The sequence below is a fragment of the Anguilla anguilla genome, chromosome 1 (assembly GCF_013347855.1).
Source record: "Anguilla anguilla isolate fAngAng1 chromosome 1, fAngAng1.pri, whole genome shotgun sequence".
Lineage (NCBI taxonomy): Eukaryota > Metazoa > Chordata > Actinopteri > Anguilliformes > Anguillidae > Anguilla > Anguilla anguilla.
In genome coordinates, this window is record NC_049201.1 from 18285614 (window position 1) to 18310054 (window position 24441).

The 24441-nt window shown below is 41.4% G+C and overlaps 1 protein-coding gene across 2 annotated transcripts in view; it reads left to right on the forward strand.

Annotated features, from left to right (window-relative positions):
* Positions 1-24441, forward strand: part of LOC118208156 (RAS guanyl-releasing protein 1-like) — a 37222-nt gene that overhangs the window by 7912 nt on the left and 4869 nt on the right. Inside the window, exons 1-15 of one of the 2 annotated variants that reach the window (XM_035382550.1) lie at positions 1378-1592; positions 2890-3062; positions 12452-12557; positions 14895-14957; positions 15965-16096; positions 17171-17324; positions 18183-18356; positions 19061-19177; positions 19609-19884; positions 20717-20797; positions 21040-21144; positions 21561-21670; positions 23037-23181; positions 23521-23557; positions 24255-24407. In XM_035382550.1, coding sequence (XP_035238441.1) covers positions 1411-1592; positions 2890-3062; positions 12452-12557; positions 14895-14957; positions 15965-16096; positions 17171-17324; positions 18183-18356; positions 19061-19177; positions 19609-19884; positions 20717-20797; positions 21040-21144; positions 21561-21670; positions 23037-23181; positions 23521-23557; positions 24255-24407 — 2008 coding nt within the window. In that variant the 5' untranslated portion in view covers positions 1378-1410. Of the gene's footprint in view, positions 1-1377; positions 1593-2887; positions 3063-12451; positions 12558-14894; positions 14958-15964; positions 16097-17170; positions 17325-18182; positions 18357-19060; positions 19178-19608; positions 19885-20716; positions 20798-21039; positions 21145-21560; positions 21671-23036; positions 23182-23520; positions 23558-24254; positions 24408-24441 lie in introns of those variants that run through there. The other variant, XM_035382558.1, reaches the window with a different exon arrangement.

The following is a 24441-nucleotide window of genomic DNA, read 5'->3' on the forward strand; positions in this document are numbered from 1 at the left end:
TACAAAATCATACCCTACTTGAGTTGTGGAATTCTCAATCTGTGACCTAAAACCTACTGTAATCACCAGGTTAATTCTGAAGAGTTGTGTCACAACTTGCAAATAATGCTATAGATCATTTGATACACAACTGCAAAATGGCACTGTTCAGGGCATGTACTGTCTATGCACAGAAAAAAACAAATAAAAATGCAATTAAGGCTCTCATTTTGTAGTGAAAATGAGTACAGCTTATTGTTACACAGCCAAAATGTAAGGAAATATAAGAAATTTTAGAAGAACTGCTTCAATTGTTCTTTGAAATGGAACCCAAAAATGGAATTGTTTCACAAACCATAAAATATATTACCTCTAAAAGAATTGCTTTCACATCACTCTGTATGATGGTTTTTCTTCACTTTTTATTTCAATTTACACCTACCACTCTTGGATATTAAGAGTTTAATGAATTCTGTGGGTAATGAGTTCTTTCCAGCTGTGATTAGGAATCTAAAGGGGCTCCTTCCATTTGCACCCTATGATAGTGCTGGAAGACTCCCATCCTCTGGGACTAGCGAGAGGTCAGTGAGTGGGAACATGTGTTTGGGACCCAATGGAGACTTCACTATCATGTGTCTCCATATACACTTTTACTGGAAATGTCCCTGTGAGGTGGCTAACAGAGCACGGACTCAGAAAGGAAGACCCCTCCTTTCCTGGTCTACAGTCTGAGCAATGCCTAGAGCTACGATCGGAGCCGTGATTACAGGCAGCTTGGAAAAAGAAGAAGAAAAAAAAACATCCTGGAAAAGGCCAGTGTTGGCTGGTTCTGAAATCAACAGACTGCTTGTGAAACTGAGCATAAATCATTTTATTTTGCCTATAATTATCATCCCTACAGCATACCATATTAGAATATACTTTGAATGTCTGTTTGATTATATTTACACATAACAGAATAGGTACACAGAAACAGGTATAGTATAATATGTCTTATAGCCTTGCTCGTAATTGTGCAGTCTTCGAGCAAGAGCTTTTGCGTACATTTATGATTTGTCATTTATAGGCTACAGGAGTAACCAAAATAATTCCACCAAAGACAGCATACTTCTAATCCTATACTTGTCATAATCCTATACTTCTATACATACTTGTAATGAATCCTTTCTCCAAGGATTGTAAATTTAAATAGGAATAGGCTAGACTACTCGACAACGACAACGAGCGCAAAACCGCAAAAAGAAAACAAATACGCAAGTGCACTAAATTCGGAAACATCAAGTTGCTTGCCCTTTACCGAGACGGTGCCGTTTATCCTGAAAAACAAAACAACTTTGACACAGCCGTCATAGTGCGTAGCCTACCCGCCCACTTCCTTGGCTGAGCACGATGCATCTTAATTCGGTTCATCCTCATTGAGAAGTCTGAACAATGGTGAGTGAACATTCACGGGACAGAGCGCGCTATGACAAGCACACAGTGAGAAGAGCCGGCATGGATAGTCTTGTTGCTCCGCTTGTTGCCCAGTATCTTACGATGGGCTACCAGTCAAAAGAGAATGACCAGTGTGGAAATGCGAGTTTAGGAACAAGCGGGAAGGAAAAAGAAAATACGTAAGTAATTACTAACTTTTTCCCCGTATAGTTGAAACCGGAAAGCAAGCTTATGCAGCAACCTGTTGTAGGCACGAAGTGCGATGCTAACTCTGGCGTATTCTAATTCGCCTGTTTGGCTATTCGCTGTAATTTATGTATTTTATATAGGGTTATGAGCACTATTGGTGTATTGTTAAAGGCTTTTTGTGATAATATAACACTTGTTGCGGGTTTCCTGTTTATGCACGATATAGCAAAAAAGATTATTGGGAAAGGTGACAATTGTACACTCCTGCGTGTATAACCCGCAACACAACAATAATGTATCACACAGGTGGAAGGTAAATTACAACACTGATCTGTCATCAGTCTTTCAGCGGTGCCTTCGGTAACTAAAATCACACATTTTATAGTAAAAGTAATCCGTTATGTAGATTACCTTGTTATAATCCCAGGTGGAAATGTGATCTCGTAGCTGAGTCTTGTACAGTTTTGTTTGTAGCCATAGCCTCGAGGCACATTTGCTTCAATCAAAATTCGACAAAACATTTTTCTCTTTACATTTTGTTCGCACAAAAATAGGTTTACAATGTCCCTTTATATATTTTCACATATGAAAAATGAGAGTAAATATTTATATATGAAATTATTTTTTTCTTGCTGTCTAGTATGAATAGGCTAACATTTACGTGAACATAGACTGTGTTTTAATATTTGTTTGATAAGTTGAAACCGCTTTACTCCTAATGACAATGGCAATACTTCATGTAATTTTCTTCAAAACAAATGCCAAAAAAGGATATGTATATTTGCACTTTCATCATTTGGTAGTTAGTATTTTAATTAAAATATTAAACTCCTATTTTCAGGACTATTCATTGTAACTGCTTTTGGCTTTTGATTTAGGACTCATCAACATTTTTATATCTTGCATTTTTAGTGGTGACATCCATGATTTTACAGTACAATGCCAGATTGAAGATGATTAATGTTTATTGATTTTATTGGTCGATTGATTTTATTGAATTAAACAAATGACTGCTGCCATGTGTATGCTAATTTATTGAAGGTGATTCTTCTGTCAGCTCATATAAACCATATTACCACCCCCAGCTTTGTGCTGTTAATTTGCATACCCATACTATTCTGTCCCCCTGTAGAGACTGATACTATTTTGTTGGTTCAATGGTAGGAGGTGAGCCTCCGCCCTCAATCCATCCTCCTTTCCATGGTTCATTGCCCCCAACCCCCTAACCCCTTCCCCACCCATCACCGTTGTCTAACCTCCTTCTCTCTTTCAATCTTGCTCCTCCAGGCGCCTCTCTTCAGGATGTCCCTCTGCGTCCAAGGTCGCCTCTCACTTACGACCCCATCGCAACAGGCCTAGCTTGGCCCAGATTACACAGGTCAAGGTCATGATGTCCCTGGGTCAGTTCACCAAGGGGGCCAGCTGGGAGGAGCTGCTGCAGGCCTGTGTGCAGTCATTTGGTGAGTCCACATTCCCCAGGGGTGGCACTCTTTGATCTTCCATTGCATACTTGTGTTCACAATCTAACCTCGTCTTATGAATTTCTTGTTTTTATATTTATTTACAACAGTGTTGATGTTGAATGTATTCATAACATTTTGTGATTTGTATAGAAAATGAGGAAACTATACTTCAGTGAAGTATCAGTATATTGTTTGTTTTGAAGTTAACCTAAATTTAGGAATTCATTAGATGAGCTGAAATTGACCAACAACCAGTAAGCTTTATGCCTGTTTGTTTTCAATGATATAACACATACTCTATTTTGATCTGTTGTATTTGCTCAAACTGTCCTATGAGAAAAGGCAAATACAATTGTGGGATGAGGTGTGATGAAGCCAAAAATGATAGATTTTAAAATAAATTAATGTTTTGGGATAAATCCATGCAACAAATGTAGTTTTTGAGAATCACCGCAGAAATAGACAGTACTCTTTAGTTGTACCAGAAACTCTTCAGAGGGTCTTTCAAGTGGCAAAGCAAAACCCTAGTTTATTTGAAATCAGTCGTGGAGCAGTTCCAGGAAGCACCTGCTCTCACTCAGCCTCACTGACTGTTTGTCTTTAAAACTTTGTTTTTCTGGCAGTCAGAGACTTGTTACTGCAGTACAGTACAGTGTATCAACAAGTACAAAGTGTGATTTTAAATTTTATGGAAAATTCCTATATACATTTTTTCACTTGCTAATATTAAAAGCTTGCGTGACAGAGCTTAACATTTTGATCTTCATGATTTGTAGTTATATGACATCATGCCTTTCAGGCAGTGCATCTTCAAATTAATTTTATGCTCTCCAAGTGGGGGCCAAGGAGGAATCCAATTTGGATAGTGTGTGTATATATATATATATATATATACACACACACACACACACTGTGTGCTGCAATTAGTTTATGTAATTCTGCATACACTCTACAGAACAATATTCTGTGTAATTAAGATGACAAAATGAGGCTGTTTAAATCATGACAGGGACTGGTGATTGACAAAGGCATTATTTAACAGAACATCATGTGTCAAAGTGGCAGAGTGTTGTCAGTAGTGCTCATAAAGTTAAGAGTGATTATGCCTTTGAAGAGGCAAGCATTGAAATTGCTGTTGCCAGGAGACAGAAATGGAGTGAAATGAATGATAAGAAGGGGCACAAAAGATTTCGATCGGTTTGTGTGAAGCTTAAATAATCTCTTGCGACTGCATGTGTCTTTAAGGAGAAGGAATATAGGCATAATGGTTGCCAGTTTGCTTAGGTTTAGTGATCAACTGGTCTCTTGTGTTGGCTGAGTCTTGAGCACCTACAGTGTGTGTCTGTACACTGCTTCACATGACTCGTTGTGTGCGAGCTAAGCTGTCTTCTTCAGGCTGTGGGGCTCGATCGGTCTGCACACATTGTAGATGATTAACATTGGTCTTGGGTGTGGGTTAGGACTGATGCTGCGTTTATGACAGCCTGCTCTTTCCTGGACATCCTATGCGTACAGTTTAGCGTACAGTCTTATGGAGCCCTGGATGAAAGCGGGACATGGGATGGAGAAGCAGTGGTTGGGCCTGCGGGCCCAACAAGAGCGAGCACTCCCCATCTGCTCCGCTCCCACATCAGAAGATGGGCTCTGAGGTCCTGGGGTTCAGGAGCCTTTTAAATGCGAACACGTACGCCGGGGCTATTTGAAGGATTAGCGTGCGGTTGGTTCGATCCGTGGCGAGCTGAAAGGTCACCTCCCCAAACGGTGCTCCTCTGATGATGGCCCTCTCTTTGAAACATAGGGCTCTCTGGGGTGTGGATCAATACGGTTTGACATCATCGCTCCCCCCTTCCATACACTCTGAACTTTTGCTAGCGGTCCTAGTCCAAGCGAGCAAGGTTTTCATTTTTGTCTTTGTGCTGGCTCTGCTGTGATACTGTTCACAGATTCACTCCTTATGATGACTGTACGTTGCATGCATAGGGTGGAAGCACTCCAGATGAAACATGTTTGAAAGAAAGCTTAAAACGCTTACAAAAATGTGCTCAGAGCTGGACCTGTCTTGGGACAACATGTCAGTTCCGAGCATAGATTTTCTATTGAGTGCTAATGAGAAAATCATAACACCTTCAAAAACTGTCAAAATGTGAAAATCCCACCTTGTGGAGGCTAAAGGGAAACCCTTGTTTAATGGTCTTCTAGTTGCCCAAGGGAGTCAATCAGAACTGAAGAAAGCTTTTATTAAACCAATAGTAGGTATAGATAGAAGCATGACATACCCGGAAAAGGCCAGTGTGCATTAAAAGGGAAGCATCTGAACTAGGTTCAAAGTGATGTTAGCATATTTGTTTATTTAAAGATGCTGTTTTTTTATGCATAAAATCAGCACTCCAGAAGTACACTATATTCAATAACTGACATAGGTTTGCTTTTTGCTAGCATTAAGAATATGCTACAACATGCTTTGAAAACATTACTGCCTGAAATACAACTTGATGTGTACAAACCTAAAAATTGACCAGCCAGTATCTGATTTCATAAAAAATGCCAAGTGACTCACATATTTAAAAAATCTGGCCTTTCATTTTGGTGAAAGAAGCTTTTTGGGGATTTATGGAAAGGATGAAAATGGTGGCTGTCGCTTGCACAGAATAGGTCTTGCTTCTCCTCTCTATTTCTGTTTGCTTCCTGCTAAACCCCCACCCATGTTTTTTTTTTGTTGTTGTGAGCTTTGTGGCTTTAGTTTGTACAGAACAAGGTTATCAGCAGGTTGAGAAAAAATGGCGACATCAAGGCTGCTAACAAGCTAAATTTAGTCCTTTGAAAGTAGTCGTGTCTGTACTGTGTAAGTGGATTTATAATTTACTGCATATGAAACTAGGGCAGAATATGAATGCATAGTATGTCAAAGAAAGAAAAAAAAACACACTGGATTTGGAACCCATTATTTTGAAAGTACAGGGCTTACAATGCCCGTAGACCTAAACGCTGGATATACAGTTGCCTTCCCGTCAATCCATATCCATACAAAAACATTTCTAAACTCATGTCACACTCACAGAATAAACATGATGTGTCAGTGAAATATGGGCTGGACAATGGTATCATGTTTGATTTCAAAACAAAGGGATGATCTGTCTCGATAGCCTGGTTACCTTTGTCGGAACCAGGAAGGATGCCTTTTAAGGGCATAATGATGAGAAAATAAAGACACAGAGCAGGGTAAAGGTTTGTGTTGTGGTGTCTGTCTACATGTGGTTCCTTACATTCCTACTGTCCTTCTCTGGGCTTGGTGCTTTCCCAACTCTCCAAAGTGAGCAACACGGTGGGGATTTTGCCTCTCTGTAATAAGCGTTTTGGGAGCAGTTATAGACTGGTTGTGGGATGGAAGTGAGGCTTTGAAGGAGAGTGGCAAAAAGGGACTGTTTTGATGGTGATTGTGAGAAATTGTTTGGCTTGGAGTGAATCAGTTTTGTTTCCATCCATGACTATGTGCCCTACAGTTGTGCAATGTATTAAGAAACAGTCCATATTATAATTGATTTTTGTTGTTGAGTTTTTGCCTATGAAAAAGAAAATGAAATGTAAGTACTGTAAGAGTGACAGTAGGAATTGCATGCCACTTAACTATTTTGGCAGACGCCAGGTTTTATGCACCAGAATTCAGTTTTCAGGCAAGGTGAGTTGCGGAAGACCAAAGCCTGATTTGAATACAGAGCAGCCATAATACACTGATTGCGTAACGCTGCTCAGTGCTCTCTCTCTCACTCTGCTCCCACGCAGTCTCAGTACAATGAGCCATAATGAGTGCCATTATTTAATGAGGAGATTTCACCCAGTGGTTTGTAAGTGCCTGGGGCACCTTTGCCCTCATGCTACAGAGCCTACACTGGGCAGGCCCACTGATCCTGATGCCAAGTACAGGGCAGTGATGTCACCAACATCGGCCACTGCTGACAGATCTGACTGGTTGCTGTAAGAGGAATTGTTTAATTTTTATATGTATATATATATATATATATATATTTATTTATTTATTCATTTTTTTGTTACTTTTTTTATGTCACACTAACAAAATGATCTTTATCTTCATAAGTCAATATGTACCGAAGCTGCTGTACAAATCACACCCTGGATTTGTTAGATGTCACACCCAACAGAGCCCTGAGGGCTAAGATTCAAGTTGATTCTGGCTGGCAGGTATATGGGGTGTGACATTTTTTACCAAGTTAATTACATTTTAATGTGGTTTTATTGAGGTCTCTGTGTGTGTACATCTGTGCGTGTGCATCTGTGCGTGTGTGTGCATGTCTGTGCACATGCATGCGATTTTCTCAAAACCCCAGTCAAAGAAAATAACATAATACATATCCATGATACATTTCAGGGCCAAAACAAACTGGTTTTCCCATTGATTAATATGGTTGCATATAATAATATATAATACTGATGAAATATCTGGTATTGCACAATGGACCCATTTTGTGATTTGCCTGGAAGTGCAGAGGACCTGAGGGACAGTGTCATGAACCTCAAAAGAGGAACTATATTGTGATGTGGGAGTTCATTGATGGGGGTATTTGTTTGGATAATATAACAGCATATGTTAGTTCCACAAACATCAATCTGCATTTTCCCATCAGATGAAAACACTGCATGCTGTGCTTATTTTGTAGCTGAAGAAGATGTTTTTTAAAAGATGGATTTCTTTTTATTCTTGAAAGGTATAAGTAGATTTCATATTTAATACCTCTGTAGTTTTTTGTCTTTGTATGGATGGATAGGACTTTCAAAACACTGTTTTCAATAGTCCACTTTCACTGGCATTAATGTGTTGATATCCCATTAGGAAATGTTTTTAACTTGCATAATATAGAATGCCTGCCAGAACACCAAGCTGAATTGGAAATAGAAAGCTTGAAAGATTTGAGAGTTATTATTTTCACTTACGCGACAGATTTCATACCTGCTATTAATGTGAACTATTTTAGTAGACCTGAGGAACCTATAGCCACCTAGTTCAAATGTCTGGTCTTACTGAGTCTGGCTTGCATACTAAAATGTACATTATAGTGACTAAGGATGAATTTGAAGACAAGAGTATTAGTGTTTAGCATGATTTTTTACACACACACACACACACATACACACACACACACACACACAGGCGATGCACTTTGACTGGTGTTCAAACTCTATTAATCGATGCTCCAAACATGGCCATTGAATCTATGCTGCCATTATAAAAAATAAGCAATCTGATTATATCACCTTATCATATTTTATTTACACTGCTATATATATATATATATATATATATATATATATATATATATATATATATAAATGTATGTAAACCATGTTTGTGTGTCTGTGTGCCGTGGGGGAGTTTTTGTAATTGAGGCAGGCTTTGTAATTGCTTTATCTTTCGATGAAACATAACTAACAAAAGTTCTGAAATAACAAGCTTTGACAGACCAGGTGGATCAAATAGACTACAAGTGTGATCTTACCATTTTTATTTTGAGGAGGTTGGGGCATGTACATAGACTAGTTTTTAGTGGATTGCAATGTGCAGGTTTCTTCAAAACTAAAGAAAAGCAAGTAGCTGGAATTGCCATTTTGGGTAGCCTCTCAATCTGGAGATATTTATATACAGTAGGTATATAAGAGATCCCTTGAATGTAAATAATTGGAGCCTTTTGTTGTTGTTGTTGTTGTGTGTGTGTGTGTTGTCTCACTCTGATCTATAATTTGGAATATTTCTAGCAAACTGGTGTGAATTGTAGCAACATATCTTTCTATTGACAGTTGTATAAAAGCACTCCAGTTGATTTCAGAGAATCAGTGAAAACTTCCAGAGAAATGTTTGAAAGAAAAAGCTAATATCAGTGAGCTTGACACTTTGACTACAGCTAGTTGGCTTAATCAAATCCATTTAAATTGTGTATAGCTCAAAGAGATTTTAAAGGCCTGTTGAATTTGAAACAAAGTGGATACATTTTCAGTAGACTAAAGAATGATTATAGATGCACATATGCACGTAGTATTATTAAAACTCAAAATATTTGAAATATAGTTCAATATGGTAATTAATAATGATTAATACTTATTGTTATTATTTTATGTTTTGTGAAGCAGCATAATATGGGGTGGTTAACAGATATGAGGGTGTTAAATTGTAAAATGAACTTCATGCCCATTTCTGATTCGTTGTGAATGGTGGTTATGAAACAAGCCTTCCTTTGTTCTAATCCACTGTGACATCAGCAAGCTCATAAAAGCCATGGTAACAGCTGCAGAAACCTGTCTTTGCAATCAACTGGCTATAACAGTTTTCTCCCCTTACTGAGTTTTCTTTGATTTACTCCAATAAAAAGTGGAGTTATTTGAGTTTTTTTTTTTTTTTGCTCCTTTGCCGTCATAGCCCTGTCAAGCAGAAGTACCATGTCATGTTGTTGCATTTCTACACATCACAGTCTTGCATATTGCGTCTTGCCCTTGCTGGGATCAGGAAGTGAAATGACAGCAACAGTAGTAGCTCGAGGTATGAATAGAATAGTTTTACAGCTGTCTGCAATGGCTATGTGTATGTAAATCACATAGAAAAAAGAAAAGTGTTGCCATGGCTTCCAGGCGTTTCAAGAGGCCAAGGGATAAGTTGAGTGCCATGGAAACCAGCCTTTTGTTAGTGTAATGACAACAAATGTTTCCAGCCCCTGCATGGTTCAAAGTTCAATGCTGTATTTTTGTGGTTGTCAAGCACCCATCAGTGTTGGATTTTGCACTAGCTGTCTTAGTCACGAGAAGCCGATAGAAACCTGGCTAGGGAAGTGTGCATGTGAGTGCATGCTTGTTTGTGTGTGGCCATTTTGTATGTATGGCCATTTCACTGTAGATGGGGTAGATGTGGGCATATTGGGAAAAAAACACAATGTTCTCACAACATTTCTGTAAAATTGCAATAGACAAGAAATTTGTTGGCTGGAAATGTTGCATGTTAGTTGGTACCATCTGGTATTCTGGAGCTGAGGGAGCAAAAAGCTTCTGTATTACAACTGAATGCTTGTATTTTAATATCGGGCTTGAATGTATTAGCATACAAAAAGCTGTTATTCTCTAACGGATATAGGTTTTAGAAATTATATAGTTTTGCACAACTGCACCCAGACATAATAAGAAAAAATATTTATTGTTCTTTTAATTGAAATTAATATTTTCAGGGAGGTAGTTGGACACTACTCATGAATTGCATGCAGATCCCAAATATTGTGGTACCTTGGTTGGAGGCAGGACATTTTTTTTAAAGGAAAACTTTATTGTATTTATTGGATATGTACATACATACATTCATGTTGGACTGCTAGTCTCACACCTATCATAAAAATCCATTACAAACAACACTGTTGGGGAAAGAAGACTACATACTGTAGGTTGAGTCATTTTGGGGCAAACTACACTGAATACAAGTAGCTGTAGTCAGTTGTTTTCTCATTGCCCTGTGTTTTGACTACTGACAGTGACAATGCATTCTGTGTCATGCCCAGTGCCACTCAATGTAAACAGTTGGTAATCCTTGTTTCACCATATAACGATAGCTTGTGTTCTTTCCACATAGTCCCCATCTTTCTACCACTTCCTCTGCAGCTTAAACTTCACCACCATTTTGATTGTACAACCAACTGGCCAATTAACAGGAAAACTGAAGAAATGCCACATAGCATTACATTGCCTAGTGAGTTTAAAATAAAAAGCCCCTCTCACAGGGGGATTCTGGGTTAGCCTATAATGGGATATTACGATATTTTACAAGGCATTTTCTGACCACATCTCTTCCACCTGTTGTCTGTTTTAATCAGGTAAAGCATATCCCTCTGAGTAAGGTAGTGGTTCTAGGTTTACTGCCAGTTCACTGTGTGATCTGTCTTCAATCCCAAATCTGCTGATTCCCATGCAAGTTGGTGATGGCGTGACAAGGAGACGTCAGGGATGGATTACCATTACATGACATGGGCAGATAGCAGGTGTGCCATTAGAGGCAAGAAGGTTTTGGGCTTAGAGGAAGGAAGTGTAAGTAAGCAGAGACAAAAAAAGGAGACAAAGTGCACAGGAAGGCTGATGAGTTAAAAGGAGCTCAGTGCTTTCACTGAGGTGACATGATGTTGGCCACAAGGCTTGCTACTGCCCTGACCTCACTCAACATTGTCACCTCTTCACGGTGCATCACCAACCATGCAAGCCAGCAGAAGCATACGTTCCACTGGCTCATGCGCTGTGAGATCGTGTGATAGTCGCAATAGTTTGCATCTTGTAATTGCTGTTGTTAAGCCAGTGAACTGGTCATTCACTCACCGCCATATTAAGTATTAGCATTTGAGTAGAAAAAGTACATTAGCAGCAGTATTTAGCAACAGGAACATGTCATAGGTAGCAGATACCAGCTATCCAGGTGTTTTCTTTTCAGAAAAAAAGAAAAACTTTTTAATAGTATTGAAATACTAAGAACAGGCAAACATAAACATGTCAGAAAGAAGTAAAAGCACTAAGTTAATTTACCTAACAAGGCATGGCATGAATACATGGCTCGTTAACTATTATCGTGGTGGGCCAGTTGGTAGCTGTCCTGTAAACATAGCTTGGCTCACTGCAAAAAAAATAGTAATGAGACTTAAAATCATTTTTTCTCTCAAGTAGAAAATATTGGAATGTTTTAAGTTATTTTTTGCTTGACAAGTGAAATTGTCTTACCCCATTGGCAAATCTTGAAACTGCCTACCTCATTGGTGATCATTTTGTTTTATTTACCAAAAATATAAGACTAAAATACTTTTTTTCCAGTGTTCGTCCAATGTTAGATGGCCAACTGTGGCGCATTGCTTATTGTGCTGTAGTTATCCAACTAACGCAAATCTATAGTATCAGCAGCCAACGGTGGTCCACTAATGCCATACGACATTCCCCCGAGCAGCCAGTGCTGACTGATGAAACCCAACCATATTTCTTTTTGCATCAAGAGCCAAAAGTGACAAACATGTGATACAGGTTCCGTGACTACTGCTTCCGTCATATAATGTGTGATCGTGCCTGAAAATAGTTTAACAGGATAGCTCAAGTGTTGCAATCATTTTCAACCCTCATATGCTTTGTGATAATATGTAGTCTAAAATCTGCTGGAAAATCTTCCAATTGAATGCTGATCATTATTTTGGCATCTCTACATTTAGTGCATGATATACTCCCAGGTTTGGGATTTAAGTGTTTCCTGCATTTATGTAACTAGAGGAATAGTAAGGTAAAGTACGAGCAGTTACCCTCTGTGACTGATGATATGTTGAGGGTGCAGTTGTTCTTTATGAAATGTGTGGCTGTGTGTTTTGTCTCCTCTGTAGATGCGGAGGGGAGCCTGTGCAGAAGCAACCACTTGCTGCACATCACCCTAACCATGCACCGACTTCTCATGTCCTCCAGTGACCTCCTGGAAAAACTGATCACTCTATATCCTTCTACAAACAGGCAGGCTGTGAGATGGGGCAGTGAAGCAATGGACAAAACAGCATAACCTATGAATGTTTGTCCCATGTATATAATATATACCCCTTTACTATCAGACAATCCCCTGACATTTGGTATTGCTGGCATTGTGTGTTCTGTCAAAGATGTTCTCCAAACAACAAATCCCATGATTCATCCCCTTGAACTCAACCAAAACCAAAAAATAAAATAAATAATAGTAACAATTGGATGTTTTCTGTACATGCACAACTCATAGTAGATTAGCATAGCTACCATTCAGCACCTTCTGGTCCGGTTCTGTATTCAGTAGTTAGCACTGGCTGTCACCCAACTTTTGAATTAGTAATCGTGCTGCTGGAGTTCCTGCTATGTCACTAAAGCCTTTGCATGAATCGCGGCAGCTGAAGTCCATGGCATATCTCTCACTGCTGACAGCTGGTAGCCTGTGGGCGTCTGGAGAATTGCTTGTCGCTAAAAGAGCTGGAGACTCGGAGGGGTGAAATTAGTTTTTCTACAGTGGACTCTCAGTCATGTTCAGATAATGATACAACCCAGGCTTGGACCTGCGATGCCTGTGTGGTGTACAGGAGCTAGCCTGCGCTGGCGTTTAGTGCCATCACTCACTGGGCCACGTGGTGGCCCTGTCCTTATCTTCAGCAACCTGCCTTGCATTCGGCAGATCTCGTCTCCCTTTTTCTGTGATTGCTTTTTGTTTGCCTCGGCCGTTCTGCATGTGCTTTTTTTACGACCTTCGGCGTATCGCGCCACGCCACTTCACATGCTGAACGCTGTATAAACAAGGCCCTCTCTTTGTTCCTGGATCTGTTGCATTGTGAATACAGAATCTGCGATCTGGACCCGCTTTCAGCAGAAACCCAGTCTTAAAACCCCGGACAGCCTCGTGAAGGATGCTGCTGTTCTAGGTGTTAATTATGTCTGTCCAGAAGTCCTTTTCAGCTATATATAAATGTGGGCCTCACAATGGCTAAGGAGACCCTCTTATAAAGACTTGCGTCAGAATATGAGAAACGCTTTATGTGTACTCAATTTTTTTTCAACTCTATTTTTAACCCGGCCTGTCCCCTTACTTGGACACACACATACACCCACGCACGTGCACAGACACGCACGCACACACACTAACACAAACACACATGCACACTAACAAATTTTGTATAGAAGACCCTAAAGGACACATCAAACATTATGAAGTGTGGTTAGGATCACAGAGTAGCACTAGACCCATTAATGTCTTTTGTCATGAACACACTCTGGGAATGTGTAGGCAGCTCTTCAGCTCCCATGACGCAGTTTGCCTTTTTTGTGCACCACTTCACTTTGATCCCTGGAGGACGAATGCTGCAGAGGATGAAGTGTGGGAGCTTTTGTTAATGCAGATTTATATAATGGGGGCAAAATTTTTTTGCCCCTGTGATTCTGGCAAACCCAGCGAGTCTCGGTTTCCCGCACCCTCTTCTGTGCATGGCGGACCGTCGCCCAGCCAATGAACGGTGCTCTCGCCACTGAAGCCATGGTGACTCAGTAACGCAGCAAGGACACGGTGCATCAGCAGTGGGTGTGGGTGCTCAGGGTTTTCATTCGAGGGATAAAAGTGCTTGGATTCCAGTACCCTCACCTAACCTCAGAGAAGAAGGTGAAGATTTAGCCACCTACTCAAAAACTGTTTCCTTTAGCAGGTTCCTTTCACAGTGCAGTGCTAGGAGCAAGCATCCCATGCTGTTGCTGTGCCTGTTAAGTATTAATTTGGTATACTCATTTAGCCGGCCAACACTCAATAGCTGTTCGATCCGCTGACTGCTAAATACATCTTTTATCTTTATTTTCTATATGTGAAATTACTGTTCTGTAAAGTGCCTCTATTGCTCCTGTTCTCCGGAGGTTGAAAGAATCAGGGCAGGTGTAGTTCCAGAAGGCCGTTGACAATGCTTAAAAGAGCTGCTACATCCGTCTTGGCTCGTAGCAGGTGTACCCACCCTGTTTCCTCACACAATCCTTCTGTAGGGTTGGTACCATTGAACAGTACCACTGCAAGGGACAGCGTGCTGACAGGACACGTGTCACAGTAACCTTGTGGTGGGTTGAATGTGTGATATGGCATATCATTGTACACCTAGGAATTCCTGCTGCTTATCGCGGAAACCCTTGCTCCAAATCTGCAGTCAAATTTGAGGTTTGTTTTTTTTGGATAGTGTATCGGAGTTTCATTTGCTGGTATTGCCAAAAAAATGTTCAAACATGAAAATGTAGGAAAACTGTTTTGCTTGCTCCTGACCCTTCTTCCTTAACCCCTGATTTTACTTTTGAAAGTGCTTTGGAGAAGGAAAGCACGGTTGAGTGTCATAAGATCTGCTATTTGATCAGGTAAGTGCATCTGCCTCCACTGAGCATGCTCCCAGACATTTGGCCCCTTCAGTATCAGGCAGCGTCAATCAATACAGTCTACCTTTCATGAACATGAAGTTATGTGATTAACATGCAGGTGCAATAATCAAGCATACAGAAGACTAGTGTATTGTTTTTGAAGGTTTGGAGGTCTTATTTTATATGCTGTTTTTTGTTGCTTTTGTACACCACACACGTTCTCCCCTTTGAAGTGTGATTGAAGGCTTGGCAGTGTAGTATAATGGTTAGGGAACTGAGCTGTTAATTCTGAGCTTGTGGGGTTAATTCCCAGATGGGGCATTGCTATTATACCCTTGAGGGAGGTACTTAACTTCAACTGCTTCTGTGAAATGTCCAGCTATTTAAATGGATTGAATATTAAGATTAGAATCTGTGTAAGTCACTCTGCATTAGTGCAGAGTAACATGTAAAGTGTGTTAGACAGGTATATCAGGAATTGTTGCTTCCAGAATTGGCTTTTACATTCTGAGTGCCAAACTTAGCATGTAATTACAGCTCTCTGAACACAATAATAAATATGGACTTAAATCTGCTGATCTCATCATACACCCACAATGAGTTGTAATTAGCCATGTGGATGGAGCCAAAGAAGAACTACATCCTAAGTATACCTACGTTTTTGCTCTGTCTAAAATCTAGGGGTTTCCCAGCACAGAGCAAAACACCTTGGGGGCTTAACAAAATTGAGAACTGTTTATGCTTTTTATGTTTACTGTATGTTACTGTGACCGATTCATGTATGTTTTGCCTTGACTGACTGTTGTTCCTGATTAGCAAATAATTCTAGAGAGCCCAGCAAAATGCCCACTCTGATTTAACATTTATACCGAAACTATTTTTTCTGCTTAGTCGTACGGGCCGGAATTTTTCAGTGGTTTTGTGAAATGTCATGTTCATTGAAACTGATGAAATGGAGTCGTGGAAAACAGACCTGTAAAACATCTCTGTTGTCTCTCTTTGTTAAGATACTGGATAAGGGAGTTTTGGACAATGTTTCGATTGCACAGTAGTCTATCGGACGCTATAGAAGGCTTCCGGGATCTGATGAGAGAACAGGGCCAGGAGAGATTGTGCCCCCTCCTGGAGACGAAATGGATGTGAGTATCACTCGTGACCTGTCATCTGTTTATGATGTGGGAATGCGTTGCCTGTAAAAACTCCTGGCACTGGTCTAAACTGCATCATTGTGCTACACTGTCCATTTGATTTGACTAAATCCCCAGTCTAGGATGAGTCATTGTGCGTAGGATGTCGGCACCCCTTTCTCGTTGACATGCCTACTGGCCACCTGACACACAAACACACACACACGCAAGCATGCACACATGCACAGACACAGACACACACACACAAACAAACATACAGATTATGTGGTTAGCTCTTGACAGTGACAAGCAAACAACTTCTTCCTGCAGCTGTCTGTACTGTGCAAAGGTAATACAGTGTTATAGTTCTCTCTTCCGCAGACGGTAGATTTTTTTGTGCACCTTGAGCACAGGCTGTGGGCTGGACCACAGTGTGACTATGCAGTCAGTTTGTCCTTCGGCTGCTTGTTTTATGAGTCACCGTGGAAACGGGCTGGTTTCTTCCACTGAGGAAAAAACTATCCAGACGCACAGAATATTCATCAATTCAGTACCATGGGCAAGAGCTGTTCCTGAGATTGAGGAGATTTTATATTTCCTTTTGTGGTCCTGTGCATCATGACATGGGCTATAAAAAATATGATATCCTCTTCTAATATTTAGAATGACTAAAATACTAACAGCTCAATCAGTTTATTTGGTGTCGGTTATATAGTGAAAATGACAGTGGATGTTCTAACTTGATCAAAGAAAAACATTTGAATTAAACATTTCACAGTTCTTTCTCCTTTTCTGTAGTGTGCACACCTCCAATGCACTAACCATAAGCCAGGGACTATATTTCAGACTGCAGCCTAAAACATTATACTGGAAAGCTTGCAGCAGTTGAAGCATACCCATATCTCTGGTATATCTTACAAAAACGTGGTGACCTGCCTGTGGACACCTGATAGAACTAATACACCGGGTGGGTTAAAGGGAAATTTTTTCATCACGGATTCATAGCTTTTTAATCATGCTAACTCATAACTTTGGCCAATATTTGACCCAGAATTTGTTGACACCCTCTGTGCTTTCTGTCTGCAGAGGCGAGAGGGACTGGTCACGAAAGGCCAGCCAGAGGATAAAGGCCAACAGCAGTAAGAAGAGGAAAGTGTCACTGCTCTTCGATCACCTGGAGCCCGAGGAGCTGGCTGAGCACCTGACCTACCTGGAGTTCAAGTCCTTCTGCAGAATATCAGTGAGTGGCCTCTTGGCGTCCAGCTGTTTCAGTGTAAGGTCTGCGATGCTGATACAGATTGGACCACATTATTCCAGGGGTTTGTTCAGCTTCAGATACATTTTCTGTGATTGAGCAAGTTTTTTTGATTGGCTTTCTGGGTCAGAGTTTTGAGTCAGCATGGCGGAATATCGTCCTTTTGATCTTCTGCAGCTCAGTTGTCTGACAAGTCAAAAGTTCACAGCACTCTTCTTCAAATGTAAATGCCTCTTTCAAATGACAGTCCTATTATGAGATAGTTGTCTGTTTCATGGTTAAATGTTTGGGAGGGAATTATTCAAATGAAGATGGTATAATAGGCCTTTGCTGTCAATGAAACATGGGCTAGAGAATAATTTTTCATTTGAGCGTGATAGATTTAATCAGAGGTGGGTAACCCGGCTTCAAAGAGTAAAAAGACTGACCACGTATTTGCTCCACCACCATGCACTAAACCAGCTGATTCTAATTAGCATACCTCTTCAGCATGATGGGAGAACTAATTATTGTAAACAGCTGGTTTAGTGCATGTTGGTGGAGCAAATACATGGTCAGTCTTTTTACTCTTTAAAGCTGGGTTACCCACCACTGGATTTAATCAACTGATCAACCATGAAACTGAAAGATATAGACATTGAATCAAGGAACCAGTAACCTCAGGGATATAGACTGACGAGTCAACAGAACAGGTTATGGACATGGAAGTACCATTAGCAACTACATCATTTCACAATTTGGGCCAGGGATATATCTTTTAAAAAGGTTTTTAAGTTTGAAGGAAGCATGTCTGAATAATTTCTTTCACATTTTGGATCACGTTACTGAAGGCAGCTCTGTCAGTTTGCAGATTACCAGAACTACATACGTAGTGGCTGCATGAAGGATAACCCGCTGATGGAGCGCTCCATTACCCTCTGTAACGGGATCTCCCAGTGGGTCCAGCTCATGGTCCTAAGCCGGCCCACGGCCCAGCTCCGGGCTGAGGTCTTCACCAAATTCATCCATGTTGCCCAGGTACACCAACCTCGAACCCTGACCCCCGACCCCCACAGCCAACGCAGCCTGCTGCTCTTTATCAAAGTGATTACCAGAACTACTGCTGGGTCTGTCTGTAATCACTGGTGCTGGCAGACAGGGCCATGAAGTGGCATCTATTGCATGTTAATAAAACTAAGTGGGACACTAATGATTTTCAAGTGCTGCGTGATATGCTTTTAGCACATCAAAGACGTTCACCAATAGAGAGAAAATGGCAGCTTTGAATATTAACCAGGGCTTGGCCCTTTACTAATGGATGTGCTGGTTAAAAACACTGCTGCTGAAATGCTGGTCCCTGAGAGCCACGGTGGAGCGCAGTCGGGGAGGCTGTCTGCCTTCTCGGGAGGCTGCAAGGCATCGTTTAAATGCAGGGGCCCGGAGACTTTGTGTCAGGAGGGGTGTGAACGTGCGCTCAAGCAAGGGGGCTGACGTGATTGTGAATGGTGGAGGCCCCTCTCACAGTTTCGCTAATGCTCCGAGCCGCTGTGTCTCTCTCCGACCACAGCTCTGCTTCACACGCAGTGCAACCTACCCCAGGAAACACAATGGCCTTGTGGTACCACTGTGAGAATTACTGCGACTGAGGTGGCAGTGTAGAAAAGCTAAGCCACATGCACTGTTATTTTTGACTCGGTTTGGTGTACACCTGTTTTTTTGCATGTTGTGTCTGTATCTCACAGAACCTCCATCAAATGCACAACTTTAACACACTAATGGCAGTGGTGGGAGGCCTCTGTCATAGCTCCATCTCCAGACTGAAGGACACCAGCTCTCATGTACCCAGCGAGGTCACCAAGGTAACGAAGGACAACTCTTTATAAGTGCTCAGCTCAGGTTGTATGAGGTGTAAGCTGTGCAGAGATGCACCAAAAAGCTTTCCTGGCCAAACTAAGTCTTGAAGTAACAATCTTTATTGTCATCAAAGTTAAGACATATTACTTTAATTTTTTTTTTACTTTGAATCAGTGCATGGTGCTCATGTACACCAGGCAGGAATAATAGGATGTGCATCACATTGAGTCATGCAGTGTGTGTGACTCCCCTGAAAAGTATGATACTACTGTAATGTCCTCAAAAAATGAGAAAACATCCCTGACATTATTCTGTTTGCTTTGATGCAGTGGCAGGTAGCATGAATGAGTGACTGTGTCTACATAACCAGTGTTTCTTGTAGAACAGAGTTATTTTGACAGAATCTTTTCTCTTTCTTTCTTTCTTTCTTTCTCAGGTGCTGAATGAAATGACGGAGCTGCTGTCGTCCTGTAGGAACTATGACAACTACAGGCAGGCGTACAGCAGGTGTACAGGATTTAAAATCCCCATCCTAGGGGTTCACCTCAAGGACCTCATCTCTGTCAATGAGGCCATGTCCGACTACGTGGACGACGGCAAGATCAACGTGCAGAAGCTGCAGGCCCTTTATAACCACATCAATGAACTGATCCAACTCCAGCAGACACCGCCACGCCTGGACGCCAACAAAGACCTGGTCCACTTACTGACAGTTAGTACACAACCGCTCTAACACACAGGGTTATATGGTCAGTTGTGATAATGGCCTTGGTACTACTGACTGACTACAACTGTTTAACTTGGTCCATACTATACTGAGGACATGGCTTGCAGCTGTTAAAGATCCAGTGCTTGTTATGAAAGCCTGAAGTCAGGTGGACCATCTGGGCTTAAAGTCTATGTTTGTGTTTTGATTTTACACTGGTTCCACCTACTGAAAATAAGCCTGGTTAGACCAATCTGGTGTGTGCATAGATGTGTATAAAAAGGCCAAGCTGCAGCCTTCTGATTTTGCTTTCGAAATAAGCATGGTAACTAACGCATGTAAGAACATACTGATTTCCAAACATAAAATGTGACACTGTGGTTGGTTGTGTACGTCATGGATTTTTGCTGATTAATTTTACCCTCACAGTAGACTTCTGCATGTTGCACAATTTGCATTAAACCTGTTTAAATGTGATAATCTGAAACGTGGCTGACCATATACCATTTTGTTCAAACATGTAGCTGAATTATCAGGTGAAAGCTCACTTAAAACTGATATAGGTCCACTCTGAAGATTCCAAATCATTTAATTAATCACTAGATTGTTCACATATCAAATACTTATTTCACCTACAAGCGAAATACCTCAAATCTGTTGCAGGATTTATGCCCAGGACAACAGAAAGAACAACACTAAGGCAGTGCAACTGGTTATATCTGGCTGAATTCTGTGTTCTACATTGAATATGCACAACAGGATTAAGCCAGGATTATATTCAGATGGGTCAACAGACCCCATGGGCCACCTAGTGATGTGTAACCTTGCTCTTGTGCAGCTGTCTCTGGACCTGTACTATACTGAGGATGACATCTATGAGCTGTCCTATGCCCGGGAGCCTAAGAACTGTAAGGCGCCGGTAAGTGAATCGCGTTCATAAACTACACCCACCTAGGTTGCATCACCTACAGCAGAAAGGACTACCCTGCTTGCCACTTACAATATGAATCACGCCTTGCGTGGGAGTGAGCCCTTATTAGTTACTGTACGAGCGCACATCCACATCTGCTGAATGACGGTTAATTACTGCACAGCAGAATGAGAAAAAAGAACGCAAGACATGACTGTAACAATGGTGTATTCATGTTGTCATCCTGTCAGCCTGCTACCCCCTCAAGACCCCCGGTGGTTGTGGATTGGGCATCTGGCGTGGCCCCAAAACCAGACCCCAGAACCATCAGCAAGCACGTTCAGAGGATGGTGGACGTGAGTCTCATGGAATGCTTTACTTTCAGACTGAATCATGTTTCCCATGACACATAGCATTTCACATTTAACTTTTGGGTTTCAAGATTGGAAAATAATGAGAATGTGGAATGATTTAATGTGGTAAAGCAAGCGGAGCCCTTCACTGGAGTGCAGATGGGAGAAGAGGAGACAAGAACTAGTTTAAGCCACCGGATGTCGGCTTCCCTCAGCACTGCTGTCAGTTAGCCTTTAAAACTGAGCATTGCCTTTTGGAAAAGACTTCCCACTTTCTTACATGCAATAGTTTCACTTTTCCAACTGGAGGAGCCAAAATACTGCACTTTCCATAAATGTGACATGCCACAAGTCACCTTAAACTGCACACTAGCTTCTGTCACCATGATTTAAATTCTACACATTTGTCTTTGTCTTAGTCTGTATTTAAGAACTATGACCATGATGAGAACGGCTACATCTCTCAAGAGGACTTTGAGAAAATCGCTGCTAGCTTTCCCTTCTCCTTCTGCGTGATGGATAAAGAGAAGTGAGTCATTTTGAAATTATTGAATGCATGCTGCAGTGCTGCCTTCTTTGGTCACATCGGATAGATTGTGTATGGATATGAGGTCATAAAGTAAGAAAGACGCAACTCTTATGAAACGCAGCTTGTGACCAGCAAGGATGGAAACCTGCTTCTTTCCAGTAAAGACCCCCACCCCACTGTTGTGTCAACAGTGCTGATCATGCTTATGCTAAATCTGTGTACCACTTCCGCACCAATATTTTAAGTAATTTTAAAAATTGCACATCTATACCCTGTATTTTACTCTCATTAATGCACAGACATCAAGACCATCCTTTTGCTAGTGTTAAATAGCTGCTTAACATTAAACCATATCTAGGGAGATTACCCAACTCTTATCCATTTGTACATGTTAATGACCTTGATCATGGCTAGGGCCACCAGTTTGTCCCCACCATGTGACTTGCAGGGATTTAAACTTGTACATCAATGGTTATCCATAGACACTCCAATGGCACAGTTAAGTGACTATTCATACAATTGAGATTATAATTGAGACATTTGTAAACAATTAGTTGATCTAATATGGGGAGAGTCAGGAAGGAAAATGATCATGGATGGGAGTTGAAATGCTATGAAAAGCATGCCTTTGAGCCGGTGGTCCTCACCCCTGGTCCTGGAGAGCCACTGGGTCTGCTGGTTTTGTTGTCACCTAGTTTCTTGGGTCTGAATTAGTCTCTGATCTTAAAAAGCCCAGCGCACTCTGTGGCTTTCCAGGATCAGTACTGAGTATCACTGCAGTAAAAAGAAAAATGCTTCCATATTAAGCAGGGGTATCAAGTCTTATCCAAAAAGGGCCAGTGTGGGTGCAGGTTTTTCGTTTTAGCCCAGCACTAGGACACCTGATTCTACTTAAGGTCTTGATTGAAGATCATGGTTTGTTAATTAGTTGAATTTTTTGTTTGACTTTTTTCTGCAATTTAAATGTTATGTAACTGCTTTAATTTTTTTGTGTGGCCATTTCCCCCTGCTGCTAACAAAACCTACTGTGGCCCTGTACAACATTTAAAAATATTGCTGCATATTTACGGTAGTAAGTAATCTAACAAAATTTAACATGAGTGTCGCTTGCAAACAATACTGTCAATCATTGTCTGTGCTTAAGTAGTGGCAATTACTTTATCAATTTAGATTATTGAGGTGGTGCAAATGGGACAATGGTTTGTGAAGGGGCTTGACAAAGAGGCTATTGTGACCTCTAGCTGGCTGAGGACTGAAGTACCATGCGAGAAAACAAGGGGAGACAATCTGGGTGGGCCTTCTCATGGGAACAACAGCATGGGGGTTGAATTGAAAGCTTAAAGTCCCTGTAATCTGGTTCCTTTAGAGAGGGAATGATCAGCAGGGAGGAAATCACAGCCTACTTCATGAGAGCCAGTGTCATCTGCTCCAAACTGGGCCTTGGTTTTGTCCACAACTTTCAGGAGACCACCTATATGAAGCCCACCTTCTGCGACAACTGCTCTGGATTTGTAAGGACCTTTAAACATCAGTACACTGTTATGATATCTGCAGTAAATGATCAACAATTACTACAGCCACCCTTATTAACATACATAGTACATTACACTGTATTTTTACACATCTCCATTACAATCCATTTACACACTGACTAAATAAGTATGAGTTAATTACCTTGCTCAGGTACACAATAGCATTGTGTCACTTCAAACTTTCTGGTTGTGAGTGTAACACACTGAAGCCTCAAGGTTTTATTCTCCAAAGACATTGCTGAAATCCTTCATGTTTGTTTCTCAATAAACATGTAGTGCTGTTTGCTTTTAACCTATTGATTTACTTGTCTTTCACAGTTGTGGGGTGTTATTAAACAAGGCTACAGATGTAAAGGTGAGTCTTCACAGCTTTTCTGTATTTGCCAAATCGGTGTCCTAATCAACTGTTCGGGACTTAAGTGCCCGGAGTATCAAGTCAACTGTTGCTTTTGTTATTATTCTGATCTTATTAAGCCTCATAACGATACAGCCTGACTGCAGATGTGTATTTCATAGGGAAAGTGTTGCTGTGTGAGACGCAGGTAGAGTGAATACGCTGCTAGCACGGCGCTGGGTGGCTTAACTGAGCTCGCAGACCGAGGCAGCCTGTAGGGAGCGAAGCGGCGCAGCGCTGAAGAAACAGTCTGCGGGTTCCGCAGCACAGAATGCTGCCTGAACCCAGCAGCAGATGAAAGGCTCTCAGAGCAGCAGCTCAAAACCACAGAAGATGCACTTCCCCCCACTTCCCCCTACTCAACTCAGCATTCAGTTGTTGTCAAGGCTGTTTGCATAGTAACAAGTTCCTGGGGCTGTACACTTTTTTTGCCGTGTAACTAATGCTCAATTTAGCGAGAGGGATTAATGAGCAGGTTCTGGTCGAAACTACAGGCGGCATAGCTCGCTGGGCCCCGCGATCCTCTGTTACTCGCATTTAAAGTCAGCAGAGTAATTGGCTCTCTTGGTTTTACATGCGGCAGTCCCTGTGACGCAGTGCAGCTACGCATTACAAAGTGCAGCTTTGATCCGTTTGCTCTCTGTTGGCTTGTGTGCAGACTGTGGGATGAACTGCCACAAGCTGTGCAAGGACCAGGTTGCTTTTGAGTGTAAGAAAAACACCAAGAGCAGCAGCACCGCCGACAGCAGCCCCACGGCTAGCTCCACTCCCACCACTGCAGGTCCCCTGGGTTCCAGAAGCTACGAGCAGGGTAAGGGTGCACACAAACACGATGCCCCCCCCCC